Source organism: Durio zibethinus, chromosome 20 (genome assembly GCF_047325235.1).
Source record: "Durio zibethinus cultivar Kanyao isolate XHJ-2024 chromosome 20, ASM4732523v1, whole genome shotgun sequence".
Classification (NCBI taxonomy): Eukaryota; Viridiplantae; Streptophyta; class Magnoliopsida; order Malvales; family Malvaceae; genus Durio; species Durio zibethinus.
The window spans coordinates 4,463,032-4,477,644 of record NC_143181.1 but is presented as its reverse complement, the minus strand read 5'-3'; the positions used below and the strand labels follow the sequence as shown (position 1 = coordinate 4,477,644).

The window sequence follows — 14,613 nt, the reverse complement described above, 5'->3', positions numbered from 1 at the left end:
TTAGTATTTTGAGATAAAAAATTCAACAAACTTGCCATGTGGCCTTTTAAAATAGAAAAAAAAAAAAAGAACAATAAAAAGTGCTTGTCACATGGGATATATTTAAGATAAAAAAAAATCAAAATACAGAAAACTATATTTAACACAAACAAAATGAGGTAATGTGATACTGTGATTGGATGTTGTTTCAAAAAATTGGGAGGATATCCCCTTCCCTTCAAAAGTAAAATATTTTTTTTAAGAAAATAAAATGCTTTTAAGTCACGTGATTTCTTGTTTTCTTTATTAGTAAAGAGATATCGAAAATTTGAATTTGATGCTTTAAGCTAACGTTAATGGCGATATATATTTCAATAAAAAAATTTTTTTGATGGTGTTTGTTAAAGCATGAAAGACATGTTAATTGTTTTTCAATCATATTTTTAACTTTCTGAGAGCTGCTTGCAAAACCACACAATCAACATAAAAATCTATTTTCGTTAATAAGAAAAAAAATTTTCCTTCAATTTTCTCTACACAATGGAAGATTGAAAAGGGAGAAAGTTTAACCAAAAAAATCCTTAATTCCCCACGTAATTCTCTTTTCTAATTAAATACTTAATTTATTGATACATATTTTCGAGGGTCTTTAAACTTTAACTTTGCTTATTAATGAAATTTCCATTTATGATGGACTGATAGCGTATAAGATTTTAATATACAATAGTGAGTTAAATATAAATTTTTTGGTTTTTTTTTAACAATTTTACTTTGACTTAATCTCTTGGAGATGGCAAAACTTGGTTTTATCATTTGGTCTAGATTTTTGTAAGATGAACCATTGTTATTGGTGGTGGCCTCATCTGCCATCCTTTTCCGCCCTATAGCTTTCTTCTTCATTGCTTTGCCCTTTTCTCCTTCCATTAACTCTCTAACAAGAGTCTCAACTTCATCCCTTTTAACATCACTGTTAATTTCTATGCCGATTCCCCATTCAGTGCAAGAGAACCAACAATTTGTTTGTTGCTCAGCTAAAAATGGCCAACATATCATTGGAACACCACCGGATATACTTTCAATCGTAGAATTCCATCCTCTTTGGGTTGAGAATCCTCCAACAGAAGCGTGGCTTAGAACTTGATCTTGTGATCACCAACTTGCCAGCAAACCCGTCTTTGGTCTCTGTCACAAATTCTGGTGGTGGAATTGTAGAATCGCCACCTACTAAATCAGGCCTGATAACCCACAAAAATGTTTAGTTGCTATTAGCCTACCCCCAAGCGAAGTCAATAAGCTGATCGGGTGTCATGACAGTGATGTTTCCAAAATTCACGTAAAGAACAGAGTTGGGTTCTTTTGAGTCTAGCCATTGAAGGCACTCCATGTCTTCCCTCCATAGATTTGACTAATGTTGTTTTAAATCGTTATCATGGATCTGATGATTCAATTGAAGATGCAGGGGACCTAGGGGTAAATAGGAGGTAGCATTGAGGAGAGTTCAGATAAAACTTCATGCTCTAAGTCATCAAATGCATTTAAAATTATTGCAGAGGCCTTTCGAGCTCTTTCGGTTTCTCTGAGAAGGAAATCTAGCATGAAGAAATCCGGGTCAGTTGTCCTGATAAAGGTAGGCAAATCCCACCTTTCATGGCTAGTCTCCAAGTACCCGTTCGTTAAATCACTTTCATCTGCAGATAAAAGAAACTATAACATTAATAATTAACATATTAGATTAAGCAGTTCCACTAAAAGAAACAAAAAGTAAGAATAACTAAAAGGAATCTTACGTTTGAGAGGAATATAGCCCTTTTCCATCTGTCGGTGATAGTAGCCATAACCCAAGTAGCCACATGCGCTTGTAGTCCAAAAGAGAACTTGAGGGACACCAAGTTCTTCAGCTGTATCATGAGTGAAGTGTTAGGAATAATGACCGAAATTCCTTATGAGATTTATTTCGGATTTATTAAATATTATTTGATAGATAAGAAGATTTATAAAAACAACATTTTAAGAGAAATGAGATTTTTAATAGATAAATTTAACTTGCAAAAGAAAAATTTTAAGAAAAAAAAATCTTAATAGGCAAGTTTATATAATTATAAATAGGTGAAATATTTACAAAATTATGTATGAGAAAAAGATGTAAGAGAGTTATAGAGTTTTGTGGGATAGACATCTCATATGAGTATTGGGATTTTACGTCTTATGGGTATGTATGTTTGTTTTTGAATGAACTAGAAGAGACTGAGAGGATCCACATAAGTATGATGTATGGGTACATATGGGTATGTGTTTGATTATGTTAAAAAAGTGCACATGAGTATGTGTTTGTTTGGATTGAAAATATTTCATAAGACTAGAAGAGATTGAGAGAGTCTATGAATATTGATTATTGAGTGGTTGATAGGTTTTGATGTATATTTATATTTTTTACAACTAATGGATCATGTTTCTCATCCATAGATATTGATCGGTTGGATCGAACCACGTTAAATTGTTATATGTTGTGTGATTAATTGATTGTTTAATTTCACTTTCGCTGACTTGATTGGATTGGAGTTATTTAGCCTAACATGAGGCTCATTACTCCATCCAAAACAACGCAAGAGACAGGTGGAATAAGGTCATTGTCAGCTGAGGAAGAGTCGTTGAGTTTATGGACAAGTACCTTAAAGTGAGGTAAGCAGGTTTTGAAGGTGGACTCGCTCAGAGATGGGATGTCTTGGGTGGTATCAGCATCAGTTGGAGGGAGATCGTCAGGAATGGTTTCAAATCGAAAAGAAGGGAGGCCATTGAGAGCACCAGGACCTCTGGATTTGAGCAAACGTTTGTGATTGAACTCTGCATTGACAAAGGTGATATAGAAGCCTCTGTTATGAAGTAGTTTGGCAAGCTTCAGCATGTGATTTATATGGCCTTGAGCAGGGAAAGGAATACAAACTGCATGCGGCTTAGTTATGAACTCCAAGGAACCCATTATCACTAGGAAAGCAGGCAAAAAAAAATTCAAAATATGCAGATGCAAAACCAATTTGGATTTGCTTCCATGGAGAAATCGAACTTCCTTTACATAACCCCATTCAGTGAAACAAAGCAAGTACATTCACCTTTGTTTGACTTCGATGAACCGTAGAATAGTATATTTGAAATTTTCGAAAGTGGAATAAATCATGCGATCAGAAAACAATCATTTGGGTTATTGGTTTTCCTGAAGAAGCTAAAAAGTAAAAAGCGTAGAGCCGTAAACATGGCAACTCAACTACATAGGGCGAACTAGTAAAACGCTTATACGAAATTTTATAAGTAAAATTTATTAAATTTCGTATTAAAAATGAGTAAATAAAAATTGATGAATTAAAAAATTTTATCATATAGATTAATTGTTTAAAATTTAAAAAAGTTTTAATAAATTTTGATATAATTATTCAATAGATATTTTTAATAAAAATATTAATAAAATTTTTACCGTTAAATAAATATCAATAAAATTTAAATTATAAATAATATTTTTAATAATTTTTTACGTATTATTGATATTTACATTAAATTTTATTAATCTATCCATTTAAATTTTTTATTTATTCATTTTTAATAAAAAAATTTCACGAATTTTAGTTATAAAATTTTATATAAATTTTGTTTGGGCGAATTATGTGTTTTATGCAGTGGAAAACTATTAAGCAACACAAACAATTAGGATACTGTTTCTTTCTAACAACATTAACATGTGATTAGGCTCAGATTGGTAGTTCCTGTTTCCCTTTCTTTTAATGGAAAACAAAAGGAGAAAAGTATAATGAATTTAGATTAAAACAATCAAAAGCAGGTTTTGTTTGGCATTGAGTTTAATTTGGCTACGGAAAAAGCCTAAATGCCAAACACCATTCAATGTTGGAACCACCGTTGTCGACGGTACAAATTTCTCATGAGAAAAAACAAAATGCTCATAATTTTTTTTTTATTAACAAAATTGACATTTTGAAATGTAGAACATTTATCTTTTGTAATATTTTTATGCAAGATATATAAAATTATACACAATATTATCATAAAATTTTCATAATTACGCCTCCCAAAGCATAAAATTTCATAATTACGGTCATATGCATAAAAAATTTTAGTTGGGACTTAAATTACGAGCAACTAATAGATGAATTTCAATGGAAAATTAAAAATTCCAATTAGCAAGTAAATTGGAGACAATCCACACTATTGGTTGAATTTAATAAAAATGTTAATAAAAAATACAAATCAATGGATTGATTGAATTTAATGAGAAAATTAATAATAGATAAAAAAAGTATTAAAAATATCATTTATAATTCAAATTTAATTATTAATTATTTCAGATAAAAATTTGATTAAAATTTTTTAATAAAAATATCAATTTGAAAAATTATCAAAAATTTTTTAAAATTTTTTTTAATTTTGTATACTAAATATATATAATAAAATCTTTTAATTTATTGGTTTGAATTTTTATTAATATTTTTATTAGATCATTTTTAATAATAATAAAAAAAAAAACCTTCACCAACTTTTCCTAAATAAATTCATTAAATTTTGTCCTTTTTTTAAAAATTTTTGCATCAAAAACGTATTGAAAGCGCCAAACGCTGGCCATAATAATAACAATTCTTTTCTTTGATATGGACATGAAAGGTGCTGCTAATTGGTGCAATTGGATCATCTTGCTTGATTACCTTGACCCAGAAAATGTATATCAGCCGCTTAAAACATCGAAGTTGACAATACTAGATCTTTCAAGGCAAAATTGACATACGTAATATATAAATGCATATGATTGATGTAGTTACTAGATTTTATACTTGGATTTAGTAAAACTAAAACATAAACTTTATTACAAACATTGCAGATAGATATTATGCAAATTCTTTCATGGTTTTATAAAGAAATTTTGAGTTTTTATGTCAGTTTACGGGTTGTTTAATGGTTTATAACCAATGTTTCTGCCTGCCTGCCAGAGTTTCACATCCTCTTTATTTGGTTTGATCCAAAGACTTAAAGTAGCAAGGAGATTAGGTGATATACAGCATCAATTCTAGAATAATGGAGAGACATGTTATAGTTTGAAACAACTATGAAGAAAACAGTAATTACATACAATTTCGAGAACAGCATGTTTATAGTCTTTGAATCTTTATTTAATATTTTATAAAGTACAGCTTAATGATAGAAATTAAGTCACAATATCAATGTTCCAATTGCTTATAAAAATGTTTGAAGCATTTTTTCTTAATCTCGTGGAGAGTGTAGAACTTTGATCATTTGGTCCAGATTCCTGTAAGATGACCCTTTGGAATTGCCAGTGGCCTCCTCTGCTTTTCTCTTCCACTCTATAGCTTTCTTCTTCATCTCTTTGCCCTTTTCTCCTTCCATTAACTCTCTAACAAGTCTCTCAACTTCATCCCTCTTAACATTACTGTCAATTTCCATGCCGATTCCCCATTTAGTACAAGAATACCAACAATTAGTTTGTTGCTCTGCAAAAAATGGCCAACATATCATGGGAACGCCGCCAGATATACTTTCAATGGTAGAATTCCATCCGCTATGTGTTAAGAATCCTCCAACAGAAGGGTGGCTCAAAACTTGTTCTTGTGGGCACCAAGTTGCCAACATTCCTCTATCTTTGGTCTCCTCCACGAACTCTGCTGGTACAATTGCCGACTCACCACCGACAAGATCGGGCCTGATGACCCACAAAAACGTTTGGTTACTATTTGCTAGCCCCCAAGCAAACTCAGTTAACTGATCAGCTGTTAGGACAGCGATGCTTCCAAAATTCACGTAAACAACAGAGTTGGGCTCTTTTGAGTCTAGCCATTGGAGACACTCAGGCTCTTCCTTCCAAAGATTTGATCCTAGTTGTTTCAAATCATTGTCATGGACTTGATGATTCAAAGCAAGATGCAGGGGACCCACAGAGTAAACTGGAGGTAGCATTGAAGTGAGTGCACCCAAGACTTCATGCTCCAAATCATCAAACGTATTCAATATTATTGCTGAGGCCTTTCGAGCTCTTTCAGTTTCAACGAAAATAAAATCAAGCATAATGAAATTTGGGTCAGTTGTCCTGATAAAAGATGGTAGATCCCTCAATCGGATACCTTCCATTGCAGGTATCCAATCTATGACAGTATCCAAGTATCCGTTCGTTAAATAGCTTTCATCTGCAAATTAAAGATAGCAATAATTAGCATCAATGACAGTGAAATTAAATGATAAAAATGGAAAAATTTTAAGCTTAAAACAATCTTTAGAGAACTGGTTTTGGATTATTATAATTTATAATTACCTTTGAGAGGTGTAAAACCCTTTTCCATTAGTTTGCGATAGTAAACATAACCCAGGAAGCCACATGCGCTTGTGGTCCAAAAGAGAACCTCAGGGACGCCAAGTTCTTCAGCTGCATCAAGAGTGAAGCTCATGACTCCATCCGACACGATGCAAGAGACAGGAGGAACGTTGGATGAGGAGGAGTCGTTGAGCTGATGGAGAAGTTGTTTAAAGTGTGGTAAGCAGGTTTTCCTGGTGGACCTGCACAAGGATGGAATGTCTTGGGTAGCATCAGCATCAGTTGGAGGAAGGCCATCAGGAATCGTTTGGAAACGAAAGGAAGGGAGACCATTAAGAGCATCAGGACCTCTGGACTTTAGAAGACGTTTGTGATTAAACTCTGTGTTGACAAAGGTGATATGGAAGCCTCTCTGATGAAGTATTTTGGCTAGCTTTAGCATGGGACCGATATGGCCTTGAACAGGGTAAGGAATGCAAACCGCATGAGGCTTTTCTGTAAAACACGAAGAACCCATTCTCTATCTTTTCACTTGGAAAGCAGGCCAAAACTTAAAAGGTGAAAACAAACACTCAAATGAACAACAGATTGGGAATTGTATATGCTCCATGGGAAAGATTTAGGTCCCCTTTTATAGCCTTTCGACTACAATACTAACCTGTTAAAAAATTAGTATAAATTGATAGTCCACATTTTTTAGGAGAAAAGTCCAACGTCAAACAATTCAGGCAAGCCGAAACCAAAAAAAAATACTACTATGAACGGAGCAATCACATGAAAGATCATTACTCAATTTCATAAGTATTATCCGTTTTAATATAAATATTTTATAATTTTATTTAATAAAAAAATACTTTACAAATTTGAATTTAAGTTTTGATTTATATATTATTATAAAATTTTAAAATATTTCGATATAAAATTAAAATATCATAAATTTTTTCATTAAAATTTGATATTTCGATCAAATTCAACATAAAACATACACAAAACATAAAATTATATACAAAATTACAAATCAAAATTAAACCAAACATTAGTGAAGTAAGAATTAAAGTATCTAGAAAAAAAAATCAAACAATTAAAAAGAATTGCATAAAGTCAAAAGACAATTATTACATAAAAAAAATCATATCCCTTACATACTTTTTATATAGATACATAGATTATGATCATCATCATCGTCATCAATGCCTTAATAACCATGTCATAAATTTCCATAATTATCTCATCTCATCACCCAACAACTACTAATTTTTTGTTTGACTTTATTGTTTTATATTGAAATTTTATAGTTTATATATTATATAATATTAATATTTCATACTTTTACTGTCAAAATAACAGCAATTAAAAGAACTAGTAAAAGACTAATAAGTTTTTTAAAAATGTAAAAAGAAGAAGTAATTCCTAGGACTTCTTGAAAAGAAAGTAGATAAAAAATCGGATTGAAGGTATGAAAAATTACTCTTTTCTGTAATTTTTTTCTTGTCCCTTAATCAGAATCTGTATTTATGTTTTTCCTCTAAAAAAATGCACAAATTAATATGTTTTTAAGTTAATTTTTGTTTCCTTTCGAATTATTTCCTTATATATGGTGCAATATATTTAACTATAGATTGGATCAAAAATTCGTGCCCATGGTTGGAGGGCAATTCGAAAAATTATTGAAGAGGAAATCAACTGAAGATTTGTTAGTTCTAATTGATTTTAAATATGTGTTTATAAATTGAAGTAGACATTACAAAAAAAAATTACATATATAAAAATTATTAATATCTACGTGCACAAACATATTCATATTTCCAATTCAAGTAAAAAAAAAAAAACTAAATGGTGTTTGAAATTTAAAATAGCATATTAAAAGTACTTGGTCCAAAAAAAGCATATTAAAAGTAAATTTCTAATTATAACCAAAAAAAGGTTTTTTTTTTTCAAAAAAAAGATTTGCATTAAAAGCAACGGAGATGATCTTAAGTTTTACCAAATAGTTGTATCTGTTGATTAAATAGGTGGGATATTGGACCTAAACATCAAGATTTGGGAAAGATGTTGGTCCACGGCAGCTCCAAGAAATCGGCTACACATTGAATCTGATTTTTTTTTTTAATTTTACATTTTAGATCATAATTTTCATTAAAGACCAACTATAAATCCATATCACAGACCTTTCAGCTCATACTATATAGCTCTTTTAATTAGGTTTTATACTAAAATTTATTTATTTTATTTGTGCGTTATCAATATTAATACCCAAAATGGGAAAACAATGGACCGAGAAAATCCAAATCCTTTACTTTCTTATCCAAGACTTTGCCGCCTGTAAGGCGCAATGTGCATTGATAGCTATGGCGCAGGAAAAAAAAATTTTTTAAAAAAAAATTGCATTTATCACTAATATAAATGAGCACATTTAATGGAATTTGCCCATACCTGTTTGTTCCAATGAAAATATAACTATTTTTGCCAAGGTATTGTCAATAGAGAAAACTGCTGATAAATAAATACAAATAATTTCCATTTTTTCACCCCAGATAAAAAACTTTCTAATTATGATGACAACTGCTCGTTATTAATAGTAAATTTGTACATGGGTCTGGCAGTTTGTTAGGCATAGATCGGGCCTTACTAATCGAGTTAGGTTTCGGATGAAAATTTTTAAATTTGAGTTCCATTTTATTTATATTATTTAATTAATAAAAATATTTTTATTTTTATTTTTAAAATGTATTAAAAATATGTATATAAAAATATTTTTTTAATATTTAAATATAATTTTAAATAATATTAGTTAAAAAATAGATGAATATAAATGAATGAAGAAGTGTTGGGTTCGAGTTTTGTTGGTAGTTATTTGTTAAGATCATCTCGAATATATGTTTTATAATCATTTGTTTTAAATTGTCAAGTATGATACATTTTATTATGATATGAGAGGTTGAACAATCTATCTACTCTAAACTTTTTTCTTATAAAAAAAAAATTTTCACATGATTTATGAACATCTTTAATTATTAGTATCATGTATTATTAATATATTTTTATTTTTAAAAAATATTTTAATTAAACAATAAATATATTTTTTTATTAAAAAAGGACAGGATGCAATCTCACTGTCTAATTACCAATATGTGGCTGAAGCATTCAACTGTATTGAAAGGGAACTAAAGCAAACATTAAAATAAATAAATAAAACCTAATGAAACAGAATTATAAACTGTGTGCTGAAGCAAAATGTCCAGAATTGAAACCTCCAGAACTTCAGATTGGTTCTTATATACATATTGGTCTTCATTTTTTATTTTCCTTTTGGCTATTGACTAAATGAAAAAATGAGCTAAATTGAATATTTGGCGACAACAGTCTTGTTGAAAGCAGGATGGCGACAATAGTCAGCGACACCTTAAATGCGTGACCATGCGCGACTTGTTTCCAGCCGTCAGATATCTCGGTTGTAAATTTTGATCGTATATGGCAATATGGTGTCTGCCAAAATAGGGGAAAATTACAAATTAGGGTAATTGTTCAATAATAATTATCTGACTTATAATTGCTGACTAATTTTATTTTATTTTTTAAATTAAAAAATAAATATTTGAATTAACAAATAAAATTAACTTTCACTTCTCTCTCTCTCAAGTCCTCTTCCTCCTTTCTTTCTCTCTTTCTAAGAAAAAGCCCGAGAAATAAATCTATGCAAAGAAAGTCCATTCTTTCAAAAAAAAAAAAAAAGCATAACAGTCCTTTTTAATAAATATTTCTTCTCATTGTTATTCTAATAATTTCTTTTTATTACCTCAATTTGTAAATATCATTTGATTTTGTATAACTTGTCCGATTTACTTTTCCAAATATACCTCTGATTTAAAACAATACCTGTCGCGCATTTGAATGATCACTGACTGCAGCCTTCATCTGAAAGCAACGCATAGGCAAGCGATTGAGTCTTTTCCCAGGTGAGGATTGTCAAACAGCAGCCATGACTTAGTAGGCATTTACTTATCTTTTTATAACATCTAATAACACAATTATTTGATCAGTCTTCAACTTGAGTAGATTTGATCATTTAAAATTAATATAAAATAATTTAAAATTGAATTTAAATATAAATTATATATAAATCTAATAAATTAAAAAATATATTTTATATGTTTTATATTAATATAAAATATAAAATATAATTTTAAAATAAAATATTATACAAATATAAATTATCAATATTTTACGATATATATAAATATATGAAATGTTCTTGAGTCGCCCAAAATTAAGACAATGGACAGTAAGGCAATGGATGATATTTTTGGCTTTATACGGTACTTTTAATTTTTGCCTTTCGACCAAACTTTTATAAAATAAAATTTGTGTTTGCATACGCAGAAGTAAATTGATATGCAAAGAAACCATTAGAATATTAAAAGGAGGCAGGTGATGCTGCTTCTTCCATTGATTTACGTCTCTATTACAATTTTTTTCGTCAATTTCGTGCTTTGAACATGCATTTGACAGTACAATGTTTTCAGGCTTTTGAGTTCAAGATTTTGGCCTCGCAGACGCGGTCAGGTTCCTAATTTGCTTCAAAAAAATATTTTATTATTAGATTAAAGTCAAAATTGTAGACGATAGTAGATAGGCGCAAAAATTCAAGATTTTATAATTACTAATTTTGGCACAAAAGGGGAATTGGGAAGCAAACCTAACAATGCACTACAAAGAATACCAAAAAACCCCTGACTTCATCATTGTTTTTCACTTTGAATTGGCTTTTCATGCGTGCATTATTTCTCAATTCTTAAAAAAAAAAAAAACTCAAAATGAATTATGAAACAAAAAACGCTATTATCTTTTTTTTAACCCATTAATTTCCCTTATTAACTAAAGGAAAAAGGATAAAAGAAATTGAAATTAATTCTGTTTTTTATGGTTATTTAAAGCAACTTGTAAGTAAATAAATGCAGTATATACGGGAAATTAAGCAATTTTTATCTTAAAAATGTCTAATTTTCTCGAGTTCATTTTTCAACAATTTTTTTTTGTCTTGTAGGCTTGTAATTGGGGCAGGGTCCTCCTTTGTGGTTATTAAGCTTGGTTTGACAGCCTAAAATGGAGTCCAATTCATGTGGGCGGAAGATGCGATAGTAATGAGCCCAAGTTAAAAGGGTTAATGTCACGGTCCAGTTCGCTTCCACCTCAGCGTAGGCATCTAAGATTGCTCCCACCTTCATGGACGTGGGTAGAGCAAATCTCTTCATGCTCAGCTCAAATTTGGAGGAGAGGAAATGCAAAGGTATTTTTCAAACCCATCAGCCTGTTTTTCCTGCTTGCAAATTGACAGCAAAAAAAAAATAATAATAACAACAATTACCGTTGAACCACGAAGGAAGTTCTTTCTAGCAATGGATGCAGAACTCGAAGGCATTTGAAAAAGTAAGCACTTACCACTACAAAATTTTGAAAGCATTCCAATTTTAAGCACAAGTAATATACAAACTTTAGATTCCGAGAGTGAGTTGCCTTTGTAATTAACAATTGCATATCTTGATTCCTGAGCTATCAATTCCCGCTGGCTGGCAATAGAAAAAATTTTGAACTTTGCAGCAATTTTTACTATTAACACGGGAAGAGAAACGTGGGCATTGAAATATGATTTCTAATCTTTTCGTCCTCTAAAAATTAATCAAGATTTTTGTTTGAAAGAGTTTTTTTTATAATAATAACGATATTAAAATTTATTTACATATATTAGGGCAGATTAATAGACAATGCAAAGTAAAATCGCCCTCACACAAGCGTTGAACACTGAGAAGTAGCAGGGTCAAACAAGGCTGGTAACAAGTACTTCCTTCCATTGTTGCCTTGTGCATTGTAGCTGGCACCAGTGGTTCGATCCACTAACAGCTCTCCAGCATATCCAGGGTACGCCCCTTTACCATACACTCCTGGGCAAGCCGATGCTGCTTCAAGCTGAGCGCCATCCGAGCCCAGGAAATAGCCATTTCCATATGGATTAGTCACAGCCCCGGTCAAAAGACCAGCTATGTTTATGATCATGCCATCCACACCCACGTCTCCATTGGGGGCACCGAGTGGCTGAGTTTGTGGTCCGTAAATGGGTTGGTGGAATGGCCACGCGCAATTGCCTGGGCATTGAGTCACTGAGTTTCCAACCCAGATAAAGACGGATTTTTCCTTGGCGTTTGAGCTATGAAACCCGCAGTTACTCGTGCAAAAGCCTTCGACAGCCACGTCTTTGGCTGTAAGGACTAGAGTTAATCCACCAGCTTTCAAGTGGACTCGTCTAGCCAGCCTGGAAATTTGGGACCTTTTAAGAATTTTGCCGACGGAGCAGTTCCTATCAGTGACTTGGCTTGCCAAGACAATACGGGCATCGCTTCTGCCAGCTCTTTTCATATAAGTTTGGATAGTGTTCCACCAATGAGATACTAAGGGTTTTGCAGGGGAGGGACCCAAGTGTTCCTGTTGTGGATTGAGAGAAAGTAGAAAATCAGCAATGATGGATCTCTGAGCTGGTGAGAATTCACCATACCAAAGAATAGAGACAGGAAGATTTCCTTCAAGCAATGCCCCTTTGTGGTAAGTCAGGGCCATGGGCGGTGGCTGGTATAGAGAGGTTAGCTTTCTTGCTCCAAGACAAACATCAGCTAAGCTTAGGTAAATAAGTACAATAACAAGAGGCATTGTTTTGGCTAACTGATAGAAACCCATTTGAAAGACTTAAAATTTGGTACCGGGTGTTGAAAGATTCTGAAATTGCAAAGGACAAAGGGAGCTTGAATTTGATTTCGGGATAAGTGTGAGGGGGTATTTATAGGTGAGTTGGTACATGCACTGAGAAAGTGGTAGGGGTTGCGCGGTAGCTTTCATTGGCAGCTACGCAGTTAAAATACAGAGATCACGAGAACTGGGAAAAGATAAGACGAGAGAGGGAGACATCTGGCGAGAATCTCCCTTTTATTTTTTGAACCATTTTGTTTTCATGGAGATTTAGGAGACTTAGCCAATGCTTACATCGATTTCAAAGCTACCAATATGGCAAGCAATTCTGTCCTACCTTGATTGCCAATAGATTGGAGCTATGGGCAGCATGTGTTTTTAAAGCTCTTAGCTAGGCTGGCTCGCATTTCGATTCACTTCAGTTTCTTGGACCGATGTTCGTCTTATTATTGTTGTTGAAACTGTTCCCACAATCTTACGTCATTAAACTGAGTATCATTTCAAACCCTAACATCATTCAAATTGCAGGAACCTTTTACTCTAAAAAAGATTAAAATTTTAGGTCAGTATTCAAATCCCTGTTTCAGTTGGTTCTCAAGTTCATGGATAACTAATTAAAATCAGTTTGTTCATGCTTATAAACTTTGTAGAATTTGCCATTTTGGTTCAATTAAATTTTGTATGGGTGTTCTAGGTGCTCTGTTCTGTGCCAAAAGAATCTTTATACCCATACATGTAGCTGTAGGTAAGGTAGCTTCATCCTTTAATTCGTTTGTCGACAGTGTACTGTCACATCATGGGATTCCAGAACCTCTCAAACTAAACTACAAGAATTAGAACCAGAGCCCTCGCATCCCATGCTTTGTAGGGTCGGATGCCATGCTTGAAATTGCAAGTGGTTGACCAGACAACTTATCAAACTTAATAATCAGAAACAATGAACAAAACCATCAAGTAAATTTAAAGCTCTCAACCTCCCAATCTTTGAGAAATATTACTCAATTAATGCAAGCATGTAAAAATTAAATCTCAGAAGCCACAGGTCAGGTACTTGCTTAGATAAGCGACATAGTGAGTATATAAAAATTCAATAAAAACACTGTTCCAATCCTTTACAATAAGTGTTCCTGGCAAAATTAAAACAGAAGACTATGCAAAATTAAATGTTAAACCCCTTTATAGCAATTTTTCTAGCCACCATATTTATAGTATATTAGTCTTCATTTAAGTCAGGAACATCAATTTTTTGCGTACCCTTTTCTTTTACCCTCTCTGTTCTTACTCACATTGATTTGATTATTGAATGATCACCATTCTAATTTTTCAATACCATTAATCTAAATTACAGTTTTAAATACGATCTAACAACATAATTCAAGTTGCATATATATCAGATATTGAAGATTGTTTAGATCAAATAACAACAATCTTGGCTTAAGTTGATCATGTTTTTATACTACTTTTTGTTGAATAGAACTAGTATTTGCCTATCCGCTAGTGGACGAGTGTCAGAATTTAATTTTTAAGTTAGATTTGCAAAGCATCACTCGTGCAGGTTTGAGGTATTCTAATTAGTTTTG

General features: G+C 32.0%; 2 protein-coding genes and 1 pseudogene across 2 annotated transcripts; all 3 read right to left on the bottom strand.

Moving 5' to 3' along the window:
- Window positions 1–755: 755 nt before the first annotated feature.
- On the bottom strand, window positions 756–2,956 carry LOC111314942 (7-deoxyloganetin glucosyltransferase-like; annotated as a pseudogene).
- A 2,164-nt stretch (window positions 2,957–5,120) lies between these two features.
- On the bottom strand, window positions 5,121–7,087 carry LOC111315570 (7-deoxyloganetin glucosyltransferase-like). The gene is made up of 2 exons (XM_022917399.2): window positions 6,299–7,087; window positions 5,121–6,173 (listed from the first exon to the last, which is right to left on the bottom strand). The coding sequence occupies exons 1-2, from the start codon at window positions 6,813–6,815 to the stop codon at window positions 5,236–5,238; spliced, it is 1,455 nt and encodes a 484-aa protein (XP_022773134.2). The 5' UTR covers window positions 6,816–7,087; the 3' UTR covers window positions 5,121–5,235.
- Window positions 7,088–11,981: 4,894 nt separating this feature from the next.
- Window positions 11,982–13,108, bottom strand: LOC111315571 (protein PHOSPHATE-INDUCED 1-like). The gene has a single exon (XM_022917400.2). The coding sequence runs from the start codon at window positions 13,022–13,024 to the stop codon at window positions 12,080–12,082; it is 945 nt and encodes a 314-aa protein (XP_022773135.2). The 5' UTR covers window positions 13,025–13,108; the 3' UTR covers window positions 11,982–12,079.
- Window positions 13,109–14,613: the final 1,505 nt, after the last annotated feature.

Excerpts from the sequence above, each read along its gene's own strand:
- LOC111315570 (XM_022917399.2), bottom strand. The coding sequence starts at position 6,815 with ATGGGTTCTTCGTGTTTTACAGAAAAGCCTCATGCGGTTTGCATTCCT. Across the intron at positions 6,174-6,298 it reads GGGTTTTACACCTCTCAAAG|ATGAAAGCTATTTAACGAAC; the intron begins GTAATTATAAAT and ends TTTAATTTGCAG.
- LOC111315571 (XM_022917400.2), bottom strand. The coding sequence starts at position 13,024 with ATGGGTTTCTATCAGTTAGCCAAAACAATGCCTCTTGTTATTGTACTT.